Source organism: Hibiscus syriacus, unplaced genomic scaffold (genome assembly GCF_006381635.1).
Source record: "Hibiscus syriacus cultivar Baekdansim isolate YM2019G1 unplaced genomic scaffold, ASM638163v2 tig00111769_pilon, whole genome shotgun sequence".
NCBI classification, from domain to species: Eukaryota; Viridiplantae; Streptophyta; class Magnoliopsida; order Malvales; family Malvaceae; genus Hibiscus; species Hibiscus syriacus.
In genome coordinates, this window is record NW_024063172.1 from 3246228 (window position 1) to 3272520 (window position 26293).

The 26293-nt window shown below is 40.0% G+C and overlaps 2 protein-coding genes and 1 pseudogene across 3 annotated transcripts; 2 read left to right on the forward strand and 1 right to left on the reverse strand.

The window, feature by feature from the left end:
• Positions 1 to 1905: 1905 nt before the first annotated feature.
• LOC120169697 (nuclear transcription factor Y subunit A-3-like) lies at positions 1906 to 5674 on the forward strand. Of its 2 annotated transcripts, XM_039177816.1 has the most exons (7): positions 1906 to 2007; positions 2191 to 2320; positions 3700 to 4110; positions 4269 to 4381; positions 4471 to 4545; positions 4747 to 4914; positions 5039 to 5674. In XM_039177816.1, the coding sequence occupies exons 3-7, from the start codon at positions 3816 to 3818 to the stop codon at positions 5375 to 5377; spliced, it is 990 nt and encodes a 329-aa protein (XP_039033747.1). In that variant the 5' UTR covers positions 1906 to 2007; positions 2191 to 2320; positions 3700 to 3815; the 3' UTR covers positions 5378 to 5674. The 2 variants fall into 2 exon arrangements, with proteins under 2 accessions (XP_039033747.1, XP_039033746.1); XM_039177815.1 differs by lacking the exon at positions 1906 to 2007 and having other exon boundaries at positions 2057 to 2320.
• Positions 5675 to 9904: 4230 nt separating this feature from the next.
• On the forward strand, positions 9905 to 14868 carry LOC120169896 (annotated as a pseudogene).
• A 1532-nt stretch (positions 14869 to 16400) lies between these two features.
• On the reverse strand, positions 16401 to 25319 carry LOC120169898 (ABC transporter B family member 14-like). Its single transcript, XM_039177965.1, is given in 12 exon segments — positions 16401 to 16803; positions 16929 to 17961; positions 17963 to 18743; positions 18746 to 18854; positions 18944 to 19167; positions 19259 to 19575; positions 19663 to 19958; positions 20041 to 20390; positions 20478 to 20532; positions 20632 to 20797; positions 20898 to 21691; positions 25134 to 25319. Coding segments are annotated over 12 exon segments (4659 nt in total). The 3' UTR covers positions 16401 to 16455.
• Positions 25320 to 26293: the final 974 nt, after the last annotated feature.

A 26293-nucleotide genomic window follows, 5' to 3' on the forward strand; every position in this document is an offset into this window, starting at 1 on the left:
CAGGTTATTTTGGCCATTTACGTCCCTTACGGACTAAGTTCTACCATTAAGGGTCATTCTTAGCTCTTACGGGCCTTAAAGAGGTCAAATCTAACAATTCAAAGTGAGTAGTATTGATACTTTACTTGTAGTATCGATACCCTAGGGTCAAGTACCGATACCCCTATGAGTATCAGTACAAAAAATAGCTTATATTGCTGAAAATTAGGCCCAATATTGATATTGTTATCCCGAGCATCTATACTGTAGGGGTAGTATTGATACTACCAGTTAGAAATCCTCAAATTTCATTACAATTCAATCAATATCGATAATGTTCATCCAATATCGATACTCAAACCTAAAAATATCTTATTTAAGCTCCATAAACACTAAAAAAATCATCCTAAAGGTCTTAGTTTGGTTCCTAATCATAAGCTAAAGCTTTAGGAAGTTACTTAGTATCTTAAAGTGGCATAAAAGCACATTCTTTACATCTACAATGTCATTTAATCATGAAATTAAATATAAACCATAAAATGCTCAAATGCAAATATCTTAGCAATTCTTCATATTTATGAAAAGTCTTAACACTTTAAAGGATTAGAAATAAACTACCTTGGTTAAAGAATTCCGAAATGAAGCTCATTTAGCTAGCATCACCCTCCACACTTGGATGAAAAAACCCTCACTTTTCTTGCAGACAAAGAACCTAAGGATATGAATCATTAAAACAATGTTGCTGGAGGGATGAGTAATGAAATTGAAGTATGAAAGGGGCTCGAGAACTTACCTTTGTGCTATGGAACTTGGAGAGGAAGAATGAAAAGAAAAATGATAAGGAATGAAGAAATAAAGAGAAGAAGGAGATGAAAGAGATAAAAAAACTTTCATATTTTTTAAAAGGTGAAATTACCCATTGACCATTCCTCATCTTTTGACTATTCAAAAATCTCATTTTTATGGCTAATTGGGCACAATTCCAACCCAATGACTTAAATTATGAAATCTACGAGGTCCACATGCCTATCGGGTAAACTCGAAACTACTAGCCCAGAGTTTGAAGTGTTACAACACATCCCCTTAAATTTTATAAGTTTATCCTCTAACATTAAATTATGCGTCCATCCCTTGTGGTTGTGTAATTTTCTCTTTAAACTTGGTGCAAGACTTCGGTCGCATTATTGAGAAGGGCAGTACACCATGATTATATATTAGCATTTTCTTTTAAAAAATAATTTATTGAATTGTTATAAAATAGTTGTGTGATATTATAATTAATTGTTAAAATTTGATAAATATAATAATTATTTTATACTAGTTCGAAAAATAATGATCATTTTATAACTTTTAAAAGTTTAATAGCTAAAGTGATTATTTTGAACATAGTTTGGTGACTTTTGACGAATTTTATCTTATTTTTTCATGATTTTAAAAATACCAAAAAGAGATTGGAAATTTTGTGGGTCTTTGTAAGGGTTGGCTAGTTGCTTCTTCTCTAAATCAAAAAAGGAAATTATTAATAAAGTATTATTGTATAAATGGACAAAATGTACTGACTTGTAATTTCTAAGACGAAGGCAATTGGTGATAAACAATTAAGCATATTTTCTCGATATTATATTTATTTGGCCATGAAAATTAGTTATTTGGCGAAAGTTGATGGATTGTATAATCGTTACAAGAGTGTAAGACATATGTTTAAAGATTGAATTAAAATTAATCTAACTAATAACCTCTAATAATTAAAACATTATAAATCCATATTTACAATTTTATTTTTATAAATATAATGATCAAAATTGAACACTTATGAGACTAAAGTGCCATTTCAGGAGTTTGTCCAAGATTTTATTGTAGAAAACAATTCGTTGAACCTTGGCAGAACACGACAAAGAAATATTGAATGAATGTTTGAAACCAAGCTTGAAAAGCAACGATGGGAACTACTGTTTCGAAGTGGCTGAAGCGACTCTGGTGGCGGTGGTGCTGACGGTTGCAGAGGAGGAGAGCTAATGGTGGTGACCGGTGAGTAACTGAACTTGAAAAGTTCATTCCTCCTCCTGCTCCCCCTTCTCCTTCTTTTAAATGGGGCTTTCAGAAGATATGTAAACAATGTTATCCAAACTGATGTTTGCTTTTTGGGTTTATTATAAAAAAACAAAAAGATCCAAAACTGAAAAAAAGTGAGCGTTTTCTCTTTTGAAACAGAGGGGCAACGTTTTCTATTCATTTTGTCTGGAAGGAGAGGAGAAGGGAGACATGCACAAAATTCAAGCTTAGTAAGATAGAACACTGCTCACTAGTGTTGTTTCTCTTCCATTTTATCAAAATCCTAAAGGTATATCACTTTTCTTCCTCTCCCTTTGTTTTTTTTAACTTCGTTTTTGTTCTTCTGGGATTCTTTTACTCTTTTTTGTATGCGTTTTATGTATTACTTCTTATCTATGTATGTATCTTTCTATGCATGCTTAGAATGATTTTGCTGTGCCTATAAGGTTATAAGGCTTTGAAATTGGTTGGATTTTGAGCATGGGATGGTGGCTTGGAATCCATAGCTGATTGATGGGTTTTTATTTTTTTTAATTTTGGTTCAACTTTGAGCTCTTTATTGGGAATTTTAGTTGTGGGATTTGCATGCATGGAAAAGCTTTGACTTGGTGATTTTTGTTGAGCTTAGTTGAGCAAGAATCCATTTTACTTTCTCTGCCTTTATGTTATTGGGAGTAAATTATTGGTAATATTTGGTATTTTTGTATCAAACAATTCCTTTACTGGTTTTCAATAGTCTCCTCAGTCATCATCCTTCTCCCACCACCCTTTAGCTTAACTGAGTATATATGCTAATGATTTAAAGTTGCTGCATTGAGATGTTTGAAAATGGAATGGTTTCCTTCATCTCTTACTCTTCATTTTAAAATGATCATTGTCCGATTTATTTGGCAATAACGGAAAGGCATTACTACTTACTAATAATACACGTAGCTCTCGCTAAAGTGTATATTTGTATGGATATCAATATGTCACACACTTCTTTGTTTGTTACTACTCGGTGATTTGAATCTAAAATCTTAATAGAAAATGGCTCAAAAGCTGATAATAGGAATTATATTACATCCCTCCAATTTTTGATTGAAAATTTGAAGGGTTTTTTTTTGTTAATAATCTTCTAAAAATCTAATTCATAGTAGATATTAGTTTGATATCAGAATTCTTTTTCTTTAGAAAAATCCGAAATGAATTGAAAATGAACAAAAGTATTTTTTATTGTAGTTTTTGTAGAGTAGTTTCCATGCTCGGTGAGGCCTTATCACCTCAAAACAAGATTTGTTCTAAACTTATTGTTTAATTAGTCAATTATCAGATGATGAACTACAATGAGGTGTGTGTAACTTATGCAGATAGTTCCCCCCTTCGGGCCGGAAGTAAGTGTCTTTTGTATATTTCTTATGGCTCTAACGGTCTACGAATGTGCACTAGAGTCCTAGTGAGCTTTCTTTACTCACCAATAAATATTTTGTCTAAATTTGGTTGGACACCGTGGTTGCTTTAAATGTTAAACTGGTTTCCATACTTGTTAATCTTATCTGTTGAAGTTGAATAACGGTTTCGTAAATTTTCGTATATCACGTGAAAGAAGCGTTATGTTCATTTACTTATTTCTTTTTTTTTAATTTAAATATCTAGCAAGCACTGTGATAATTTGTGGTTTGATGCTAGGTCACTAGTGTATGTGCTGACTAACAAATAGCGGCAGAGATTTTCTTTCAACATTTTCAAAGCTCCTTTCGAGCTTACTCTTAAGTCAAGATATTTTGGAACAGTAGTCTACAACAATGCAAAACAAAAGGGATTCTGTTGTCAGTTCTCATTCGACATGCACCTATGTTGTTGGCGGCTCATCTTGGGAGAACTCAACCGGATCTCATATCCAGCAATCAAACATGTCTGAAAGTTTGAGCCCGAAGATGGGAGTTCTGCCTCAGTACTTAAATAACGCCAAGCAGCTGAGTTTTCAGTTCCAAGACCAGGATTCATCGTCAACTCAATCAACTTGTCAATCTTATCTTGAAGTAGCTAGTGCTGGTGATAGCACTCTTCATGAGCAAAGTTTAATTTCAGCATCATCAGGTCTCGATATTTGTGATTTTTCTCTCTCAATATATTTTGGATTCTTTTTTCTTATATTTTATCAAGTGTCAAGGATTTTATTATTTTATCATGAACGTGTTATGTTTTTAAGTCATGTTCATGCTCTGATGGACTGACTTCTCTTATATTCTGACCAGGTGGTAATGAAGTGCACGGGGAGCTTGTTGGAGGTCATGCTAAGTTAGTCTCCTCAATGGTAACTCAGTCATATGGGCCCGATCCTTCACAAGTTGAATTTAACAAATCAATCGTAAGTTATTAGTTGAACTACTTGTGTGGTTTGGTTGCTATGTATTCTAGATTGCATCATAGTCTTGGATTTCAATTTTTGTGCTGCAGGCTCAGATTCCCCACCCTTATGCTGATCCGTATTTGAGCGGAGTGGTAGCTTCTCCGTATGCACAGCAAACTATGGTAAGAACATTTTGAGTTCATTACTTTCCTATGCTGAATTTATGTCTGTTTGATGGTGAGCACTCCACTCAGGTATCGCACCGGTTCATTGAAAAGGGGCTAGTTGCATTTATGTCAATTATACCTTTGTTTTGAGTGACCAGACAAAAATGCCTTCTTTGTTATCCATTTTTGAGGTATTTTTCATTATATTGCCGGCAGATTCAACCTCATACGATGGCTATGCTCCCTACTCGTGTTCCATTGCCTCTAGAGCTTACACAAGATGAACCAGTCTATGTTAATGCAAAGCAATATCAGGCTATTCTGAGGCGAAGACAGTTTCGTGCGAAACTCGAGGCTCAGAAAAAACTCATCAAAGTTCGGAAGGTATGTTGCTTCTAGTTTTTTACTTCTTGCCGCATGTCAATTGCAACTTCACCTATGATGATAGTCTGGTTATTTGGCTAATGAAGATATATAACCTGAGAAGTTCTTTCATGAATGTTTGCAGCCGTATCTGCATGAGTCTCGACATCTTCATGCTTTAAAACGAGCTAGAGGAAGCGGTGGGCGTTTTCTCAACACAAAGAAGCTCCAGGAATCGAACAGTATGCCTACAAGAAATGGACAAGACATGCACATCTCCAACTCCGGAGTTCATCAGCTGGAAAACTACAAAGATGCTGCTTTGACCACCTCTTGTTCCAATGTCATGACTGCCTCCAACAATGGTGAAATGTTCCAGCATCCGGATTTCAGGTTCTCCGGCTATCCTTCTCACAGTGCTGGACCCATACCCGGTCATGCCGGTGATATGCAAGGTGGTGGGAATTTCCATCATCGTCTCTGAAGATAGAAGAGTTAACTGATTCTCATCAGAGCAGTCTTGCATTTGGTGCCTCAGTGCAGAAATAAAAGTGGCGGCTTTACCCCCTTGGGAAGTCATCCTTGGCTCTATTTACTTTGCTCTTCTAGTTTACTGTTTAAACCATGGACGTGGATCGGTTGTCTTGCTGATAAACTCATAACTTGCTGTGTTGTTTTCCGTTTATGTTCCGAAGAAACTTGGTGAATTGGTGACTGGTGTTGTCATTTAAAACATAAGATAAAAGATGCATGGCTTGACAATTAGATCATGCCTTTTCAATTCCAAGATATGCTATTTTTGCAATTATGCATGCATGCTGATGAAATGAGAAAGCCGAAATAGGCATGAATTGAACATTTAGTTTCTCACATGGCATTGGCATGCTCTTATAGTTACTGATCTAACATTTTGTTTCGTTTTAAATTGTAAAGGAATAGGAAAAACATTCAAGTAGGAAGGAATCTCCAGGAAAATGCTTCCTTTTGCCTTATATATTGTTTACCTCCTTTAAACGTCCTCTGCATGTCATTTTCGCATAGCACATGTATCCTAAGTCTCGGAGAAAGAACCTCTCCATAGGTAGGATCCTTGAAAAGCACCTCCGAAGAAAGATTTTCGAACATTTAACATCTCTCAAAAAGTTGCAATTTGTTGATATGATTTTTAACATGTCCACGCGACTCACCAAATCAAAAAGTCGCAATTTGTTGATATGATCTTTAACATGTCCACGCGACTTACCAAATTAAATTTATCACCACCTAACTTACTAACCTACAAATAGTCATATTGACCTTATGTATCATTATAAAATCTCTCCGTTAAAACCGAGAGAAAGAGTAAAACCATCTCACCCTCATTTATCTCTCTTCTATTTTCATGCCATTCAACCCAAACCAATCAATCTATCTTTTCACCCAAACCAAAGATGAATCACTTATATTTGTCCTGTCAAAATTATATCATATTATTTTTTCTTTTAATAAGAATGAGGCCGTAGCCAGTGTCAGGGTTTTAAATTGAGGTCGTAGTCGTATTTTCGGTCATTTTGAGTTTACCATGATTGCGGCCGTCGCTGGTGCTATTGGGCGCTATTATGGGTGTAACGGGTAACTTGGACGACGGCGAAACCGCTATTTCGCGGACAAAATCACGTTTTCGGACCGTGATTTGAAACAATAACCAGTGTATCAAAGCTTTATACGCTTATAAGGGGACCCGAGATACCGCGAGAAATAATGTCTGCTAACAAAGCTGGGGGAGATAAAGGTGGTTAAAAGAACCATCAAAGGCAGCATCCCATTTGGTTATGAAGTCAGCTGAAGAATTTGCTTCCCTCTTGATTAAAATAAAATCAACTAACCACGCTCTGCGACAGAGCTCGGTAACGGCGCGCACTAGAGTGTGAGGGCTTGAAGGATCGGCTGAAGTGAGGAGCTTGTGGACATCAGTATTGTCCATTTGAACAGTGATTTTCTCGAAGCCGTTAAACCAGGCAATTTCGAGTCCTTCGAAAATTCCCCAAAGTTCAGTTTGGAGTGCCGAAGAACGGCCAATCTTCTTGTTATACGCTAAAATGGAGTCTCCATTGTTGTCACGGAACATTATTAAGACGTTGGACGTAATATTATTAAGACGCGCCTGTTGAATACTGTTAAAATATAAATTAACTGATTCTATTATGATGCAGGGGATCCGAGACAGATGATGTTGAGCTGTCATATTGTACCTTGATGGCGCTGAGATATCATGAATTGGCAGATTAGCGCAAAGGCGGGAATTGATTGTGACATGTTTCTCATTGGGGTCGTTTTGAGTATGTTTCAGTCTTTTGGCCATAACTTTGGCTACAGGTGTCAGAATCGCGCATAAGACCACAATTCGGAAAGCTCTTTTCGACGCGCACGCTCTCCACACGAGCTACGCTCCATGTGGCCTTTTTTTCAACCTCAAATTCTGCCGTTTTCCCCTCCGAATCACTAGATTTAGATATTTTTTTTTATTTATGGTAATATTTCGATTGTCAATTAGGAAGTCAATTTAAATCCGATTTAGGCCGGATTTTTTGGAGATTGCTTATTTTATTTCGAATTTCAATGTAGAGTGATTTTCGGGATTTTGCTATTTTTGGCAAAATTCGAATAAAGACGATTTTTTGCTATAACAGTCTGACTTGTGGACTGATTTTGGGGATGGTTTTGATTTTATAATATTTTATTAAACCCTAGAGACTTTTTTTCTCTGGTTTTTTTGGGCGAATTTTCTCTTGTGAATCATCTGTTAGAGCGCTTGCAGGATAATCACTATTCTGTCTGGCGTCAGTTGGTGTCAGAGCTTCAACATCTTCCTGGAAATTTCACCAGTTTCAATGGCTGGAGGTCGTGGTCGTCGTGAGCAGGTTCCGAATGAGAAAGCCCAACGCCGTGATCGCAATGTTCAGGATGTGATGATTGCGGATTTACAGAGGCAAGTCGCAGAATTAACCCAGCGCCTGGCGGCGCAGGATTTTGAGGATCGTGAGGCCTCTGATCACGATACCAATTCCGCTTTTGAAAACCCATATCACAATCGTGCTCTATTCCGGGAGCACCGTGGTCGGGAGGAGCGTCATGGTGACCTCGGTTTTCGGGTCGATCTCCCTGAGTTTTCTGGTACGTTACAGGCCGAGGGATTCGTGAATTGGATTAATGAAGTGGAGCGTATTTTTGAATATAAGGAAGTCCCCGATCGTGTGAAAGTGAAACTGATCGCCATCAAACTCAAAGGCAGAACATCTGCGTGGTGGGAACAGTTGCGACGTTCACGAGAAAGACAGGGCAAAACCAAGATCACTGATTGCGAGAAGATGAAAAAGAAGATGAAGGGTCACTTCCTTCCCTTCGGCTACACGCAAACCTTGTTTCAGCGACTTCATACGTTGAGGCAGGGCGCACGATCAGTCGATGATTACACGGAGGAGTTTTACCAATTGGTCGCCCGAAACGATTTATCTGAGACGGAGGAGCAAATGGTGGCGCGGTATTTGGGGGGTTTACGCCAGCCCTTACAAGATGTCCTCAGCCTTCATTCACTGTGGAGTGTTTCGGAAGCTTACCAGCGTGCACTTGCTGTTGAAAAACAGCAAAATAGGAGACCAGTGATCAGGAACTATCACAACAGTCGACCAGTTCGTCCTCAGGATTCCCGTCCTGCTCAACAGCCACCGCAGGGTAATTCTAACCCTACTATTAGATGTTTTCGTTGTGGTGAACAAGGGCATAGGGCGACTGATTGCAGGAAGCTTGTTAGTCAAAAAGGCAAAAATTTGTTGATTGAGGAAAACGCGGAAGACGAGACTGAGGAGATTGGCGAACCCGTGTATGACGATGATGAGACTGATGATGTGCTGTATGGAGATGGTCATGAGACTCTGGTCGTTCGCAAGAGTCTACTTACTCCCAAGGGCGATTCAGGGGACGATTGGTTGAGAACCAATATTTTCCACACGACCTGCACAGTTGCAGATAAAGTCTGCAAAATGATCATTGACAGCGGCAGTTGTGAGAATGTAGTGTCCGAGGAGGTTGTCCAGAAATTGCAGTTGAAGACGGACCGTCATCCTAAGCCATACAAGCTGTCATGGCTAAATAAAGGCAGTGAGGTAACAGTTGATAGGCGATGCCTCGTGTCTTTTTCAATTGGTAGAAAATATTTTGATAATGCCTGGTGTGATGTTGTGTCTATGGATGCGTGTCATATATTGTTGGGTCGACCCTGACAGTATGATCGTAGTGTCATTCATGATGGACGGAAGAATACATATTCCCTTAGCATCAAGGGAAAAAGATTATGTTGGCACCCCGGCGGGAAGGACTCACTCCTACCCCAGTAACCCATAATACTACTCTGCTTTCTACGTCCAGGTTTTTAGATGAGATTTAGCATGGCGACGTGGTCTATGCCTTACTACCTTGCGAGAACAATGCAGTAGACGTGGATGCAGATTTACCAGTAGAAGTGCAGCGGCTGCTAGCAGAATTCTCTAACTTGATGCCAGAGGATCTTCCTCCTGGGCTACCACCTATGAGGGATATTCAACATCAAATTGACCTTGTTCCTGGGTCAAGTTTGCCAAATCATCCAGCATATCGCCTCAGTCCCAAGGAGGTTGAAGATTTGCAGCGACAGGTGGAAGAGTTGTTGGAAAGGGGCTATATCCGAGAGAGTATGAGCCCATGTGCAGTCCCTGCTCTGCTAGTTCCAAAGAAAGATGGTTCTTGGCGTATGTGTGTTGACAACCGAGCGATCAACAGAATTACAGTTAAGTACCGGTTTCCAATTCCACGTCTAGATGATATGTTGGATCAACTATATGGTTCTAAGGTCTTCTCAAAAATTGACCTTAAGAGCGGTTACCACCAAATCAGAATAAGACCTGGAGATGAGTGGAAGACGGTGTTTAAAACGCCACAAGGGTTGTATGAGTGGATGGTCATGCCTTTCGGGCTATCCAATGCGCCCAGTACGTTCATGAGATTTATGCATAAGGTCTTGCGACCTTTTATGGGGAAATTTTTTGTAGTTTACTTCGATGATATCCTCGTTTATAGTCTAACATGGACTTCACACTTCGATCACCTCCGTGCTGTTTTTGAGATGCTGAAAACGGAGTGCTTGTTTGTCAATCAAAAGAAGTGTTCTTTCTTCACTACTTCTGTGACTTTTCCTGGTTTTGTTGTGTCTACTGATGGTGTTCATGCAGATCAGTCAAAGGTAGATGCAGTCTTGGAGTGGCCCAGACCAAAGACCTTACATGACATCCGAAGATTTCATGGCTTGGCGTCTTTTTACCGTCGATTTATTAAAAATTTCAGTACTCTGATCGCCCTTATCACAGAGTGCCTCAAGGGGCGTGATTTCTAGTGGTATGAAGAGGCAGAGGCCAGTTTTCAACTGGTCAAGCAGAAGATGACCGAGGCTCCAGTTTTGGCACTTCCAGATTTTGACAAAGTGTTCGAGGTAAATTGTGATGCATCTGGCGTTGGCATTGGTGGTGTTTTGAGTCAGGCAGGTCGTCCGGTTGCTTTTTTCAGTGAAAAACTATCGGGATCAAAGAAAAATTATTCCACTTATGATCTGGAGTTCTATGCCATAGTTCAGTCCCTGAAGCATTGGCGTCACTACCTAGTACAGAAGAAGTTTATTCTGTTTACCGATCATGAGGCCTTGAAGTACATCAATGGCCAACACAAGCTGAGTAGACGTCATGCCAAGTGGGTGGCATACTTGCAAGAATTCACTTTTACGCTGATGTACCAAGCAGGGAGTTTGAACCGCGTCGCAGATGCCCTGAGTCATCGTACCTTACTTCTCACCACCATGAGTACTAAAGTTGCAGGCTTTGAGACGTTCACAGATATGTATGCAACTGATCCTTCCTTTGGAATGATATTTCAGGAGGTAACTGAGGGTCACTGTCATGATTTTGTTTTGCATAATGGGTATATGTTTCGTGGATTACAGTTGTGCATTCCAGATTGTTCATTGAGGCAACAAATTATAAGTGAACTCCATAATGAGGGACACTTTGGCCGAGATAAGACCTTGGCCCTTATCTCTTCTGACTTTTATTGTCCCAAGTTGACTAGTGATGTGGCCCATTATGTGGACCGTTGTTATGTGTGCCAGCGGTCTAAGGGAGTTCTCACCAATGCGGGCTTGTACACTCCCTTACATGTTCCTGAAGCTCCTTGGTTCGATGTCAGCATGGATTTTGTACTAGGCTTACCCCGCACTCAAAGGGCCTCGGATTCTATCTTTGTTGTGGTTGACAGGTTTTCCAAGATGGCTCATTTTGTAGCTTGTAGAAAGACTATGGATGCTGACCGGATTGCCCATCTCTATTTCAAGGAGATTGTGCGTTTACATGGTGTTCCTCGATCCATCACTTCAGATCGTGATACTAAGTTCATCAGTCATTTCTGGAAGAGCCTGTGGGGAAAACTGGGAACGCAGTTGAATTTCAGTAGCGCCTACCACCCCCAGACGGATGACCAGACCAAGGTGGTGAACCGAAGTTTGGGAAACCTTTTGAGGTGTTTGGCATGAACGAAGCCGAAGCAGTGGGATTTGGCATTGCCTCAGGCAGAATTTGACTACAACAGATCAAAAAACAGAACCACAGGTTTAAGCCCATTTGAGATTGTTTATGGTCAGAACCCATCCGGGGTGCTGGACTTAGCCCCTATTCCACGTATAGGTCATTTCAGTCCTAAAGCAGATGAGATGGCAAAGTATCTTCGGGGTATCCATGAGCAGGTGAAACAGACCATTCATGAGAGCAATACCAAGTACAAGACTCGGGTCGACAATCATCGTCGTCAATACTTTTTGATGTTGGTGATTTTGTTTGGGCTGTATTAACTCGTGATCGTTTTTCTGTTGGTGAGTATAATAAGCTTAAGGATCGGAAGATTGGACCTTGTGAGGTCGTGCAGAAGATCAATGATAATGCTTACAGGTTGCGCATTCCAACCACTTGAAGACTTCTGATGTCTTTAATGTGAAGCACCTGAGTCATTGTTTTGTGGATTCTGATGACACTACTCTGAACTCGAGGACGAGTTCTTTCTAACCCGGGGTGACTGATGCAGGGGGATCCGAGACAGATGATGTTGAGCTGTCAGATTGCACCTTGATGGCGCTGAGATACCATGAATTGACAGATCAGCGCAAAGGCGGGAATAGATTGTGACATGTTCCTCATTAGGGTCGTTTTGAGTATGTTTCAGTCTTTTGGCCATAACTTTGGCTACATGTGTCAGAATCGCGCATAAGACCCCAATCCGGAAAGCTCTTTTCGACGCGCACACTCTCCACATGAGCTACGCTCCATGTAACCTTTTTTTCAACCTCAAATTCTGCCGTTTTCCCCTCCGAATCACTAGATTTAGATATTTTTTACTATTTATGATAATATTTCGATTGTCAATTAGGAAGTCAATTTAAATCCGATTTAAGCCGGATTTTTTTGGAGATTGCTTATTTTATTTCGAATTTCAATGTAGAGTGATTTTCGGATTTTGCTATTTTTGGCAAAATTCGAATAAAGACGATTTTTGGCTATAACAGTCCGGCTTGTGGACTGATTTTGGGGATGGTTTTAATTTTATAATATTTTATTAAACTCTAGATATTTTTTTTCTCTGGTTTTTTTGGACAAATTTTCTCATGTGAATCATCTGTTGGAGCGCTTGCAGGATAATCACTATTCTGTCTGGCTTCATATTCTCATATATAATAGGGTAAGGAGAAGTATAATAATAGGCTACACTCAACATCAGATTGAAAACAGCTTCCGTGAAAGACCTCTGACAGTCAAAATTATAAATTGCACAAACTTAATATAATAATTCATATCCAGACTTTAGAGATAATATTACTGTGAGTACCTTCTATGTAAATAATAGCTAAACGAATATACAAGAAAAAAAGATGAAACATAGGTGAGGGACCAATGAAAAAAGAAACATAGTAGAAGGAGAGCTCAGTACAATCCTCGCCCAGTCGAAGAAGTTTTTAGGGATTTCAAAGGAAGAAGAGCTGGCATGGTCAAAGCTCTCACCATAGGTTTCTTTTTTACTTCCTGTTTGTTTCCTCAGAAAGAAAACTCGAACTAGAAACCGAAAGCTACTGTTTTTTCCCCTTGCGAAACCCGTTTGAATTCTTGGAAGTTTCATTTTTTAATTCAGTTTGACAAATGAAAGTAAATGTTGTCTTGGATTTCACTCTGTTCTGCCGCTTTCTGTTATATTCAGTGTTTCCTTGTTCTTTTTTACTGGTCTTCTCTGTTTGGTTCTCGAGAAATTGTAAAAGGATTGCTATTTTATGCTAAGCACTTTCACTTTATAAGTTCTCTCATTGTTGCAGAAAAATTTAGCTGAAAAGAACTTAATTGTATGCTTGAATTTAGTGTTTCTTGTTTTGGTTATGTTGTTTATAATGATGGTTTTTGAGATTCAAGGGTTTGGTTCTGACGTGTTGCAGATGTTGAAGAATTTTATCAACAGTGTGATCCTGGTAAGGCTTGCTTTCCTTTTGATGATAATTTATTAGACCTAAATTTTTAATTCTACCTGGCTGTAATGTGTATAAAGTTAGTCAATCTCTCATAATGTGTAGTTCCGTGTGCTGTTACGAGATCGATGTGTATTAAGTTGACGATGGTTTGTTGTTTTACATCCATGTTCTGTTCATGAACTATGTTCTTTCATTTTGCAGAGAGAGAACCTGTGCTTGTATGGTTTCCCAAGTGAACAATGGGAAGTCAACTTACCTGCCGAAGAGGTCCCTCCGGAACTACCCGAGCCTGCCCTGGTATTAACTTTGCAAGGGATGGCATGCACGAAAAGGACTGGCTATCTTCAGTTGCTGTCCACAGCGATGCATGGCTACTTTCCGTTGCCTTCTATTTCAGTGCAAGATTTGGATTTGATAAAGCTGATAGGTAGGTTTAACTTGCTTGCATAGTTAATTCCAATGCATTGACGTATGGCCTGGTACCGGTCCTCCTATTGAATGGCCAGCTTTTGGAACCAAAGGATAAAATGGAAAAATGTTTAGGTGGATTTGATTGAATTATGTCTGAGCTTGATAAGCTCGTGATGGAAATCTTTCACGAATATTTATAGTATTCTGTTTGGTCACTGGATTATTAAACGCGATGCTAGTATAATGCCTCCTTTTATATAGGAAACGACATTTCAACATGATTAACGATCTTCCGACAATTTTTGAAGTTGTAATCGGCGCTGCCAAGAAACAAACAAAGGAGAAGTCATCGGTTTCAAATCATAGTAGCAACAAACCGAAATTCAACTCCAAAATGGTAAGAATGTTCTGTTCATAATTCGGTGTAATGTAATTGTAACGAATATGTAGATGGCAACTATCCATGCTTGTTTCAGCGACATTCATTTTCTATCATTTATACTAATTGAAGTTTACCTTTTTTAGCTTAAGCATTATGGCTGCTACTTTTTAATAATTGATTTTTTTTTTGCTGTTGATTTTGTTTGGAACAACGGGAACCTCGGGCAAAGCATTCAAAAGCATCAGAGCCAAAGGACGAGGAAGGGTTGGAAGACGAAGATGAAGACGAGCATGGAGAGACCTTGTGTGGGGCATGTGGCGAGAACTATGCGTCGGACGAGTTCTGGAATTGTTGTGATATGTGCGAGAAGTGGTTCCATGGGAAGTGTGTGAAGATCACACCAGCTAGAGCCGAGCACATTAAGCAGTACAAATGCCCGTCATGCAGCAACAAGAGAGCTCGCCCTTGATATCGTAAAAATGTACCCTTTCTCCCGCTCTTGCAGTATATTTGTATATCTATTTGTACTTTAATCTTGGTGCACTCATCTAGCTCTCTGTTGTAGCTTGTGTCTTTCCATGTATTGGAGTCAATAAAGGCTAATTCAATATTCTTGTCGACAGCTGAGCTCTAGCGGTTGGGTTCTTGTGGATCTCCTAATCATATGCGGTTGGTGGTCTGCCATAATCTGGGGATTATTACTTAATACCTGGGCTTAGATCCCATTGGCTTGCCTAAATGCTAACCAAAATGAACTTATTTCGATTGACTTAAACAACAAATATGTACATATATATATATATATATATATATATATATATATATATATATGCATAAACAAGGGTTTATCTATTAAATAAGCAAACCACTAGAAGACCAGACCCACTGTCCAGCAATACATTGTTTGCCATTCTCCCTTGTCGGGTCTTAGTTTCCTGCATTTAACTTCTCTTCGGCCCTTTATATAACCCCTTCTAAGTACCCCCATTCTCATTGCCTTTCAATGCCATTCTCTCTTTTTGTTTTGGCAAACCAGAAATGGAAAATGGAGAGAGGGTAAGCCATGGTGGAGAAGCAGGGCACATGCAAAAGCTATCAGACAAATACACTGCCTTTGCTTTTGCATGTGCCTTAGCTCTCCACCTTGGAAACTCTCCCTTTGCTAACCCCAACAATACTGCACAACATCCTTGCGGTTTGTTCGTTTCCTGACTCGGGCTTAGTGTTTATTTGTTACACAATTGTTTCGTGTTCGTTTTAATGTCATGTCGATTATGTTTTCACTAACAAATTTGACGGTGTCAATCCGACATTTGACACCAAAGCAGTACCAGCCACTCTGTCCAACAATATATTGTTTGCCATTCTATCTTGTCGGGCCTTTGCCAGCTTTTTATACACGGATAGCTACTTTCTTGAATTCGACTTCATTTCAACCTTTATAAAACCCCTTGTAAGTACTCCCATTCTCATCGTCTTTGAATGCCCTATATTTCCAAAATATATTTTCAATGTCCTACGTTCATAGGTGTTTTTATGAGCTTCATTGTTTCGGCAAACCTGAAATGAAAAAAAGAAGAGAGGGTCAGCCATGGTGGAGAAGCAGGGCACATGCAAAAGCTATCAGACAGATGCTGGCTTTTTTTATTTTGCATGTGCCTTGGCTCTCCACCTTAGAAACTCTCCTTTTGCTAGCCACATGACTGCATAACATCGCTGCAGTTGTTTCGTGACTCGTGTTTAGAGTTTATTCGTTACATATTTGTTCTGTGTTCGTTTTAATGTCACATCGGATATGTTCGCTTATAAATTTCTAACATCATGCATGCAGAACTCAAAATTTAAAATTTTAACTGTACATTTTTTGCAGGCTTGAATGTTAAAAAGTAAACAATCCGGATTGTGGTAAAGCTTCAATGAGTTCGTTTACATTCATAAGTTTGCTGACAAATCAAACCAGAACTTAAATACACGTTCCAAACTAAATTTGTTTTTACAAGCACTAGGTGACTAAACGTTGTAAAAGCATACTCTTTTATGGTGAATCGACTGTCAAGTCTTTGAATTTTGAACCTTTAATGCCATTTAAGCTTAAATGAGAAGTTCACAACGGATAGATTATTGCAAATTATGTTACTGAAATATACTTAAAACCAAATCAATAGCAGAAACCAAGAACTTGTAAAAGAAGCAAAGAAAAATCCCTATCTCAACCAAAGGTATTAGCTTCTCTTTCGGCTCGAACCAAACTCGCATAAACACCGTTGGCATGTGAAGATAAAAGCTTCTCATGGCTGCCATGTTCGACAACTGCGCCATCTTTGACAACAGCGATCATATTGGCTTCCCGGATCGTGGACAGCCGGTGTGCGATGATGATCGTGGTGGCACTCTGTGAAACCCTTCTAAGTGCATCCTGGATATGTTTCTCTGATTCCAAGTCCAGGGCACTGCTTGCTTCATCAAGAAGCAAAACCCTTGATTTCTTCAGTATGGCCCTTGCTATTGCTATCCTTTGTTTTTGACCACCCGATAACTGTACCCCGCTCTCCCCGACCTGTTTTGCAAGAAAAGGCGAGATTATTTGTCAGATAATTGAGCATATGGTGTTATTCGAACTTAATGTCGTCTACGTGTCTAAAACTGGTATGCTTTTAACTTGTATTCTAAGTTAGACAGTACCTGAGTTTCATAGCCTTCAGGGAGACTACTAATGAACTTGTGGATGTAAGCTTCCTTTGCAGCCGCTTCGATCTCACTCCACGAGCCATTCAGGTTCCCAAATGCGAAGTTTTCCCTTATACTTCCAGCAAACAAAGCAGGCTCTTGACCCACCATGGCTATTTGTTTTCTCAACCATTTCAAGTTGAGCTCCTTCAAATCTATGCCTCCCATCATTACTTTCCCTTCGATCGGATCATAAAACCTTTGTACCAACCATATCACTGTCGATTTCCCCGACCCGCTTCCGCCTACCAATGCCACTGTGCTACCACCCTTGACCTTTAAACAGAAGTCCCTCAACACAATCACTTGAGGCCTAGATGGATAAGCGAATGTCACCTTTTTCAATTCGATATCCAGTGGCTTCGACAATTCGACTTTTCTAACTTTATCTCGGAAGTTACCAATCAATGGCCTCCGATCGAGGATATCGAACACGGCAGGTATTGCTGTCGCGGCCCTGGTGGTGTCTGGTGCAAGGCCTGCTAGTTGTCCGACTGAAAACGAGCTTAACACAAGAATGAGAAAGATTTTATATACATCACCGAAACCCGTATGGCCTTGTTTCATAAGGTAGGCACCATACCAAAGTGTCAAAGTGTATGCACAATACATTGCACCTTGAGAGAAACCGAGTGTGAGGCCTAGAATTTGTGACCTTTTCACTGATTGTTTCCTAGGTTCGGATAAAGCTCTATCAAAGGACTTAACTATCTCTTCTTGTGAAGAAAATGTTGCCACTGTCCTTATATTCGAAATTGCACCGGAAGCGATGTTGCTAGCTTTGTCATATGCTTTATTATCTAACCTTGGTCCAATGTTTATAATCAAATTCAAGTAGCTTGCACCGAGAGTAAAAGGTGTAACGGCAGCAGCCACGATAGCTAATCTCCATTCAAGGTAAAACGAGACGCCAAGCCCCACTGCAGCTGCATTCACACCCATCAACAAGACTGAGTACTGATCCCCAAAGACCGATCGAAAGCTGAGAATCAATTGAGAGTCTTGAAACAAGGATTCCAGTGGATTTGTCCTCAAAATCGAACCAGCCAGGTTCTTGTTTAAGTATCGAACGAAATAAGAGGTCTCTCACCCTTAGTGTCAGCTTTGTTCCAGCCCAACCACAGAAACCTTGTTGTCCAGTCAAGGTAATTATAGAACCGAAGCCTAGGCCGACGAGAGCTAAGGCGAGCTTGTTAACTTCTTTCTTCAACTCTTTTGGAGTATCATCAAAGTAAGCTTGAAGAGCTATGCCTCTAAACAAGGGGAAAATGGAGAGAATAGCACCTGCATGGATACCGAAAAGAAAACCGAGTAAAAGCTTGACGAGCTCTGGTCTTTGTAGAGACCATATCTTCGAAATTTGATATTCTCTAGGCTTTTGCTTTTGTTTCATTTCCTCCTCTACTTGGTTAACTACTTGGATCGACTTCAAGTACTTCGACTGTGAAATATCATACGCAGACGGCGATCTCAATGTTTCATAGTCCGATTTCTCATTCTTGGAAAACTCAGTTCCCTTTTGAGCATGTGTCTCTTTTGGTTCAGGGTTTGATATTGCTTCAGAAGCAAGCTTGATAAGTTTATAATAGGCTCCTTCTCTTTGCATTAGCTGGTGATGGCTACCAGCCTCGGCAACCGATCCATTGTCGAGAATAACAATTGTGTCGGCATTTCTTACCGTTGCTAGCCTGTAAGCAATGACCACTGTTGTTCTTCCCTTAGAAATCTTGTCAATTGCTTGTTGGACAACTGCCTCGCCTTCAGCATCAGGGCACTGGTAGGCTCATCTAAGAGAAGGATTCTCGGATCTTTAATCAACGCACGAGCTATAGCGATTCTCTGCTTTTGACAACCTGATAATTGAGTTCCCTTTTCTCCCACCTGCAAAATCCATTTTTGCGGTAAGAAAATCAGTACATGCATGCACTTAAAAATTCATCGACGTTTGATGTACGGTTTCGGTTGTTGACCTGAGTATCATATCCTAGTGGAAGATCATAGATGAAACCATGAACATTGGCAGCAACACAAGCTGCAACAGCTTCTTTCTTGGTGGCATCGTCCTTTCCCATCATCACATTTTCCAATATCGTTGTGGCAAAGAGAATCGGCTCTTGTCCGACGATGCCAATTTGCCTTCTTAGCCACTTCACTTGCAGTGTCCTCAAATCATGGCCATCCAAGGTTATTGTTCCTACCGGTTAAAGGATCCAAACCATAAGAACTAAGACATCACATAGTTGAGCTCAATGAAATGATTCGATTGAGATGATTAATGAGCTTACCTTTTATGGGATCGTAGAACCTCTCGATGAGAGCAAAGATGGTAGACTTGCCACCTCCACTTGCTCCAACCAATGCAAGCGTCTTCGCTGATTGGATAACTAAATCGAGAGAACGGAGAATTGTAGTATCAGGACGAGATGGATAAGCAAAAGTTGCACCTTTAAACTCGATCTTTCCTCGAACACTTGACAACATCCTTCCTTCAGGATTATAAAGGTCTATCTCTGGAACCCTGTCTATAATATCAAACACTCGAGCAGCCGCTATGGTGCCTTGAGTGAATTGAGCAAAATATGTCAGTGATAATGCCAAGCCCCTGAAATAAAAAAAGATCAAACAACTTAGTGATTTTGTTTTGCAATCAGCATTAGAAGTTGCTGTCTAATGGAAGAGAGGTAGATACCTTCCCCCAACATTGACACCAAAGAAGCAAGCAATGGCTTCACCACCGGTGATCTCGTTTCGAGCAACCAAGATCGAACCATACCAAAAGGCTAACTCCCATGTTGAATATGTAACCAAATAAATGACCCCGATTCCGGCACCCTTGGCAAACCCAATCTTCGCACCAAGAGGTACCGATTTCGAAAATAATTCACCATATCTTGCTGCCAAATTTTCCTCAACAACAAAAGAAAATACAGTTCTAATCGAACCAATTGCTTGCTCTGCAATGGTACCTGCTTTCCTGTAAGAAACCTGTAGTGCCAGAATATGAACTGAAACACAATAACAAGTTGACACTGTAAAAATTTCCGGTAACATGTGTGATATTCGGTACCTTTTCCTTTGCCGTGAGACCGCCGTAAATTGCCTTGTAAGCGATGCCGCAAGACATCATTAGTGGGGTAACAGAAAAAACCACCAATGCCACTTTCCATGCTGCTATAAACCAGACTGTGTAACCGCAGTTGGCAGTGAAAGAAGCGTGAAAAGTTCGAACTTTTCGGGTTACCTTCTCTCCCATAACTTCCTGGATTTGAGCAGCATCACTTGAAATACCATGCATAATGTCACCGGTGAGAACTTCGGTGTCGAAAAAACTGATGTCTTGTCTCAAAACTGCTCTCAAGTACTTTGTTCTAATCCGTTGAGCCGAACGTTCCCCGACCAGCCTCCAGCAGGTGATTTCTGTCATTTATTGAATGAAAAACCATTTCTAATACTTACAGAAGATACAAAGGGAAGTGATAGTTCAAACAATCTGTCTTTCATTACCTAAGTACGCTCCAATCACCACTATTACTGCCAAGAGAGACATAAATTGGCATATCTGCAGATGCATAAGCAGGAGAAAAGACAACATAAGTGTTTCGAATGTCGACCGAAATTCAGGTATAAATAATATAAGAGTTCTTGTTTCAGTTTTCACCATCTGAACATCCTTCATCATCTGTGTTTTGTCACCTTTTGATTCCTTCGCAATCTTATTGACAAACTTACCAAACAGAAAAGAATACCAAGGAAGTGAACCCCCATTGATTAAGGCTCCCAAACAACCCAAAATCACAAGTACTATATCCCAGTTTGTTGAATACCTGAACAAACTCAACAAATCAACTGGCCTTGGTGGTTCTACATCCTCTTCCTCCTCTTCATCTTCGTTGAAATTCGGTGCCGGATCAAAGTTCATCGTACTTATGATCACCACCGAATTGATGGCTTGCTGATTGCAAGTTATGGTCAAGACCTTCCAACTTGTGTCTCATTTGAACACTGTGATGTGATAATCCATGACCGTGATTACTATGAACACCGAATCGATGACCATCAAGATTATTATGAACACTGTGATGCGATAATCCATGACCGTGACCATGCCCTGTAATACTATCTTCACTAAAATCCATTGAAAAGCTAAGGTCATCATATTGATGATTACCATGGGAATGATGGTTAGTTGATTTCCGACCATCGTGACAAGCAAGCTCATGCTGCATTACTAGATCGATGTCATTATTCAGCTTGTGTCTCATGTGATGGCATCTACCATGCTGATGGTGCCCCCCTAGCGAATCATCATCCCGATCAGCATCTGTATACGCCTCTGAAACCGAAGAACAATAGGAACCGGTGCCAGCATGAACATTACGATTGGTCCGTGACAGCCCTAATCGTCTCTCATCTTCTCGAGTGTCATAATCTATAGAGCTAAGCTCGTCAACATCGAGCAAAGGACTCCGACTGTTCCTACTGCTGCTTTCTCTAATAGTAGCCAGCCTCGAAATATCATGATTAGACCGACTATGATCTCGGAAAGGGAGATGCGACGAACTGTCATCGTCTCTAGTGACATAGCTTTGAAGCTCAAGCCTCCCTGAAAGCACAGCTCCGTAACCTGAAAACTCGTAGCTCGAATTCGCAAAGCTTCGAAGCCCTCCAGAAGTGCGAGAAAGATAAAATTCACTAGCGAGAGTCGGCCTAATGCCTGACTATTCGATGATGACACACTGTATGCTGCCCAAGGACTAAGGGTGGCACCCAAATTGCGGCAACCGGAAGGTTCAAACTGCCATGAAACTTCACTTTGCCATGACATATTGTTGATAAATTGGGCAAAGTAAACGAAAGAACATAAGAATTTTAACGAGGTTCGGTAATGTGCTTACGTCCTCGGTGCCTAGGCAACGGTAGAAAAATTTTATTCAATGATAATAGGTTTAGGTTACATATCTATTTATAATAGAAAACTCTGGTACATAAATACAAAATTAACTACCACTGTCTCGGAGACTGTTTCAACCCGTACAAAGATTTCTTCAATCTGCAAACTAAATGCTCGTTTCCAGGTTGAGTGAAACCTTCAGGTTGCCGCATGTAGATATGCTCCTCTAAATCACCATGCAAGAAAGCAGTTTTAACATCCATCTGCTCTAAATGCAAATCCCAACTGGCCACCAATGCAAGTACTGCTTGGATTGAAGTGTATGACCACAGGAGAAAAGATTTCATCATAATCAACTCCTTTCTACTGTGAAAAACCTTTTGCTACCAAATGAGCATTGAACTTTTCCCCCTCTTTTTCTGTTACTGCTGGTTTCTTCTTATACACTCATTTGCAACCAATCAGCTTTTTATCCTCAGGAAGGGGAACCAACTCCCATGTACGATTGTGATTCAAAGACTCCATCTCCTCAACCATGGCTGCCATCCACTTGTCGTTTTCCTTGCTAGTAACAGCTTCATGAAAAGTAACCGGATCATCACTGCTAACAATAAGTGTAAAAGAGACCAAGCTTCAAAACCCAATCTACTCGGAGGCTTTATATTCGTCCGTCTCACCTTGTCTCTGGCGAGACTATAATCCTGCAAATCATCCGTAGTGGAACCACCAGAAGTTGATTGAGACGTTTCTGGTTTCTCAACTGGAAACTGCTCGAAATCCACCACTGTCGTGTCTTTCTTCTGTTGCAACATGAATTGTTCATCAAAAACAACATCTCTACTGATCACAATTTTCTTCGCAACTGGATCCCAGAACTTGAATCCTTTGACACATTTCTTGTAACCCAGAAAAATGCACTCCTTCAATTTTGCATCAAGTTTGGATCTCTCATCAGCAGGTACATGCACATAAGCAGGACAACCAAAAATCGTAAGTTATCAAAACTAACATCATGACCAGTCCATACCTCTTCTGCAACTTTCCCAGCCAATGATGCCCTTGACGATCTGTTGATAAGATAACACGCCATGTTAACAGCCTCGACCCAGAAGTGTTTGGGAAGCCCCGCATTCAACCGCAAACATCTGGCTCTTTCATTCAACGACATGTTCATCCGTTCCGCAACACCATTCTGTTGTGGTGTCTTGCACACTGTAAAATGTCTCTTAATCCCGTGCTCCTTACAGAAGTGTAAGAACTGTGAATCTGTATACTCCGTACCATTGTCAGACCGCAAACACTTGATTTTTCGTCCTATTTGGTTTTCTACCTCTCTTTTCCACAGCTTGAACTTCTCAAAAACTTCAGATTTCTGTTTCAAAAAATACACCCAAACTTTCCGTGAAAAATCATCAATAAAAGTAACATAATACCTAGATCCACCCAAAGACGATGTCGTGGAAGGCCCCCATAAATCAGAATGCACATAATCAAGAATCCCTTGAGTTGTGTGCTTCGCAGTCTTGAAACGGACTTTAGTCTGTTTATCATGAACACAATACTTGCAAAAATCGAGCTTACAGCTTTTGACACCATGCAACAGATTTCTTTTGTGTAATTATGTCATACCACGTTCACTAAGATGAGCAAGACGCATATGCCACAGTTTTGTAGTATCATCACATGATTCAACAGAATGAACTCCACCTGCAACGGTACTCCCTAACAATCTATAAATATTTCCTGCAGTCATCTTTCCTTTCATCACAGTCAAAGAACCTTTAACAATCCGAATGGTTTCCCTATCCTCATCAGACTTAGGGATAAAACCATTTTTGTGCAAAGTGCCCAAAGAAATCAAATTCTTCTTCAAATCTGGGATATGTCGAACAACACTCAACGTCCGAACAGAGCCATCATACATCTTAATTCTGACATCACCAATACCAACAATATTGCAACATCGATCATCACCCAAATAAACAGAACCAGAATTAACCGACCTGTATGTCGAAAATCATTCCCTATTTGGTGTGATGTGATAAGAACATCCAGAATCAAGAATCCACGCATCCGTCAATTGAGTCGTTGAAATAGAAAGCATATCACCCTCACTGCAATCAGAATTGTCATCCTCGACCACGTTCACAGACTTGGATGAAACATCACGCTTCCCATCAGTCTGCTTTTTCAACTTCGGACAGTCTCGCTTCATATGTCCCGCCTCCTTGCACTTGTAACAGTGAATTGTCTTCTTATCCCTAGATTTGGATCTGGAATTCCGCTTGCCAGACCCTGCCTTCTCTGGCTTCCGTCCATGGTCTCGATTACCCTTTACATATAAGCTATCGGCTTGAGAGTTTTCCCCTGCATTCTGCTTCCGCTGGTTGTGAGCCAACAAGGCTGCAGTAATCTCCTCAACGTTGATAGTCTATTTCCCATATGTAAGAGTAGTCACCATGTGTTCGTAAGAGGGAGGCAACGAACACAACAAAATCATCGCTCTGTCTTCATCCTCAATTTTTACATCAAGCAGAGCCAAATCAGAAACGATTTGATTGAAGACATTCACGTGTTGCGCCAAATCATGATCGTCTTGCATCTTCAGCCCATATAGCCGTTGCTTTAGATACAGTTTTGTCGTTAAGAATTTGGACATAAACTGACTTTCCAACTTCCTCCAAATTTTGTCTGGAGACGATAGATGCATGACGTGATACATAACCTCGTCTGCCAAGCATAATCGTATGATTCATGCCGCTCGTTGTTGCAATTCTTCCCAATCTTCCTCCTCCATCGACGCCGGCTTTGTAGGTCGCAAAGCCTTCAGGATCTCCTGCTGCGCCAACAGATCTTTCACCCTCGTTTGCCATAATCCAAAGTTACCCAGACCATCGAATTTCGCAACTTCGAATTTTGCTCCTGACATCTGATACCAATTGTTGATAAATCGGGCAAAGTAAACGAAAGAACACAAGAATTTTAACGAGGTTCGGCAATGTGCTTACGTCCTCGGTGCCTAGGCGGCGCTAGAAAATTTTTATTCAATGATAATAGGTTTATGTTACATCTCTATTTATAATAGAAAACCTGATTCATAATTACAAAATTAACCCTGTACCGTACCGCGGGGGCGCAGCCCCCAACCCACATAATCGTAACCCCCTCTACAAGACTTTCTTTGTAAGGACAGTTGATGTTCGTTGCGTTCGCTTCGCTCACTCCGCTCCATCCCCTGTCCTCTTTACCGGTATATTTATGAGCCATACCTTACACATATCATCGTCGGTGGAAAAAGGCGTCGATGGAGGACGATGGCTGAGCCTCCTCGGAGTGGTGTGGGGCACTCCAGCAAATCTGCGTGTCGTGAAAGTAGTACTCGAGGCATAGCGTGAAGCCGGCGTGTGGTAGTTTAACGAAGAGGAGAAGTCGATTTCAAAAGAAGAATCAGCCATGGAAGAGATTGAAAGGTAAGGGTCTAACGAATTATTGGAAAAAAGAATCTGAAATTGAAGTGTTGAACAAAGGAGAATGAAGAGAAGAACACTACAGACAACATGAAACGGAACAAAGGTTCTAGGAAGAGCTGTCCGAAGACTCTTATATGCTCCTAGGAGTCAACGAACATTACTCATTCAGCTTTTCTTTTCATCGAACACCAAAACTCAGTCGTTGTGTGACTCACAAAAATCAATGGTGTTTCGTTAAGATCATGCGAGTCAAGAAAAACAGCCGATCAAAACTGGTTAAGTAATCAAGGATCAGAAAAATAACCCTTACCAGGCGAGGCCGGCATGCGATAAAAATTAAAACTTTATTTACTAAAAAAAATTAGTTTTAGATTTCTTATTCCTCCCTTCTAACTCTTTACATGAAAATTGAAAAATGCAATAGAAAATTGTCTTGTAGTATTCTGAAGATGTTTTTCTTATAGTTCTTTTTGGGACAATGACATTGAGTCCCGTTGAGAGTGACCTGACAGCTATAACGAAAGGTAAAACAACTTCTTTAGTCCTCTATGTTTACAGGTTTTATCATATGACCCTTACTCTTTAAAATTTTTAAAAATATTATCATTAATTGAACAATATAATTTTTAATCATATACATTTATAATTTTTTAAGAGTTAACTTAATAAAAATTATAAACATGTAAAACTAAGAAAATTCTTTTGCTTTTTTGCAATAGTTGTTAAGTTAGCAATTAACGGTGAAATTGAACACAAATTGATAGAGGATTAAGATTTTCAAATAAAAATAGTATAAAGATTTACTGTCATAAAATAAAAGTATTTCAAGTAAATTTCGAATTTCGAAATAGTTTAAGGACTTTTGATATATTTAAACCATAAGTAATTTCTCGTAGAACTGTGGGGACATTAAACTAATGCAAAAGCAACCAGGCTTCTCCATTTGTCATGGAAGTACA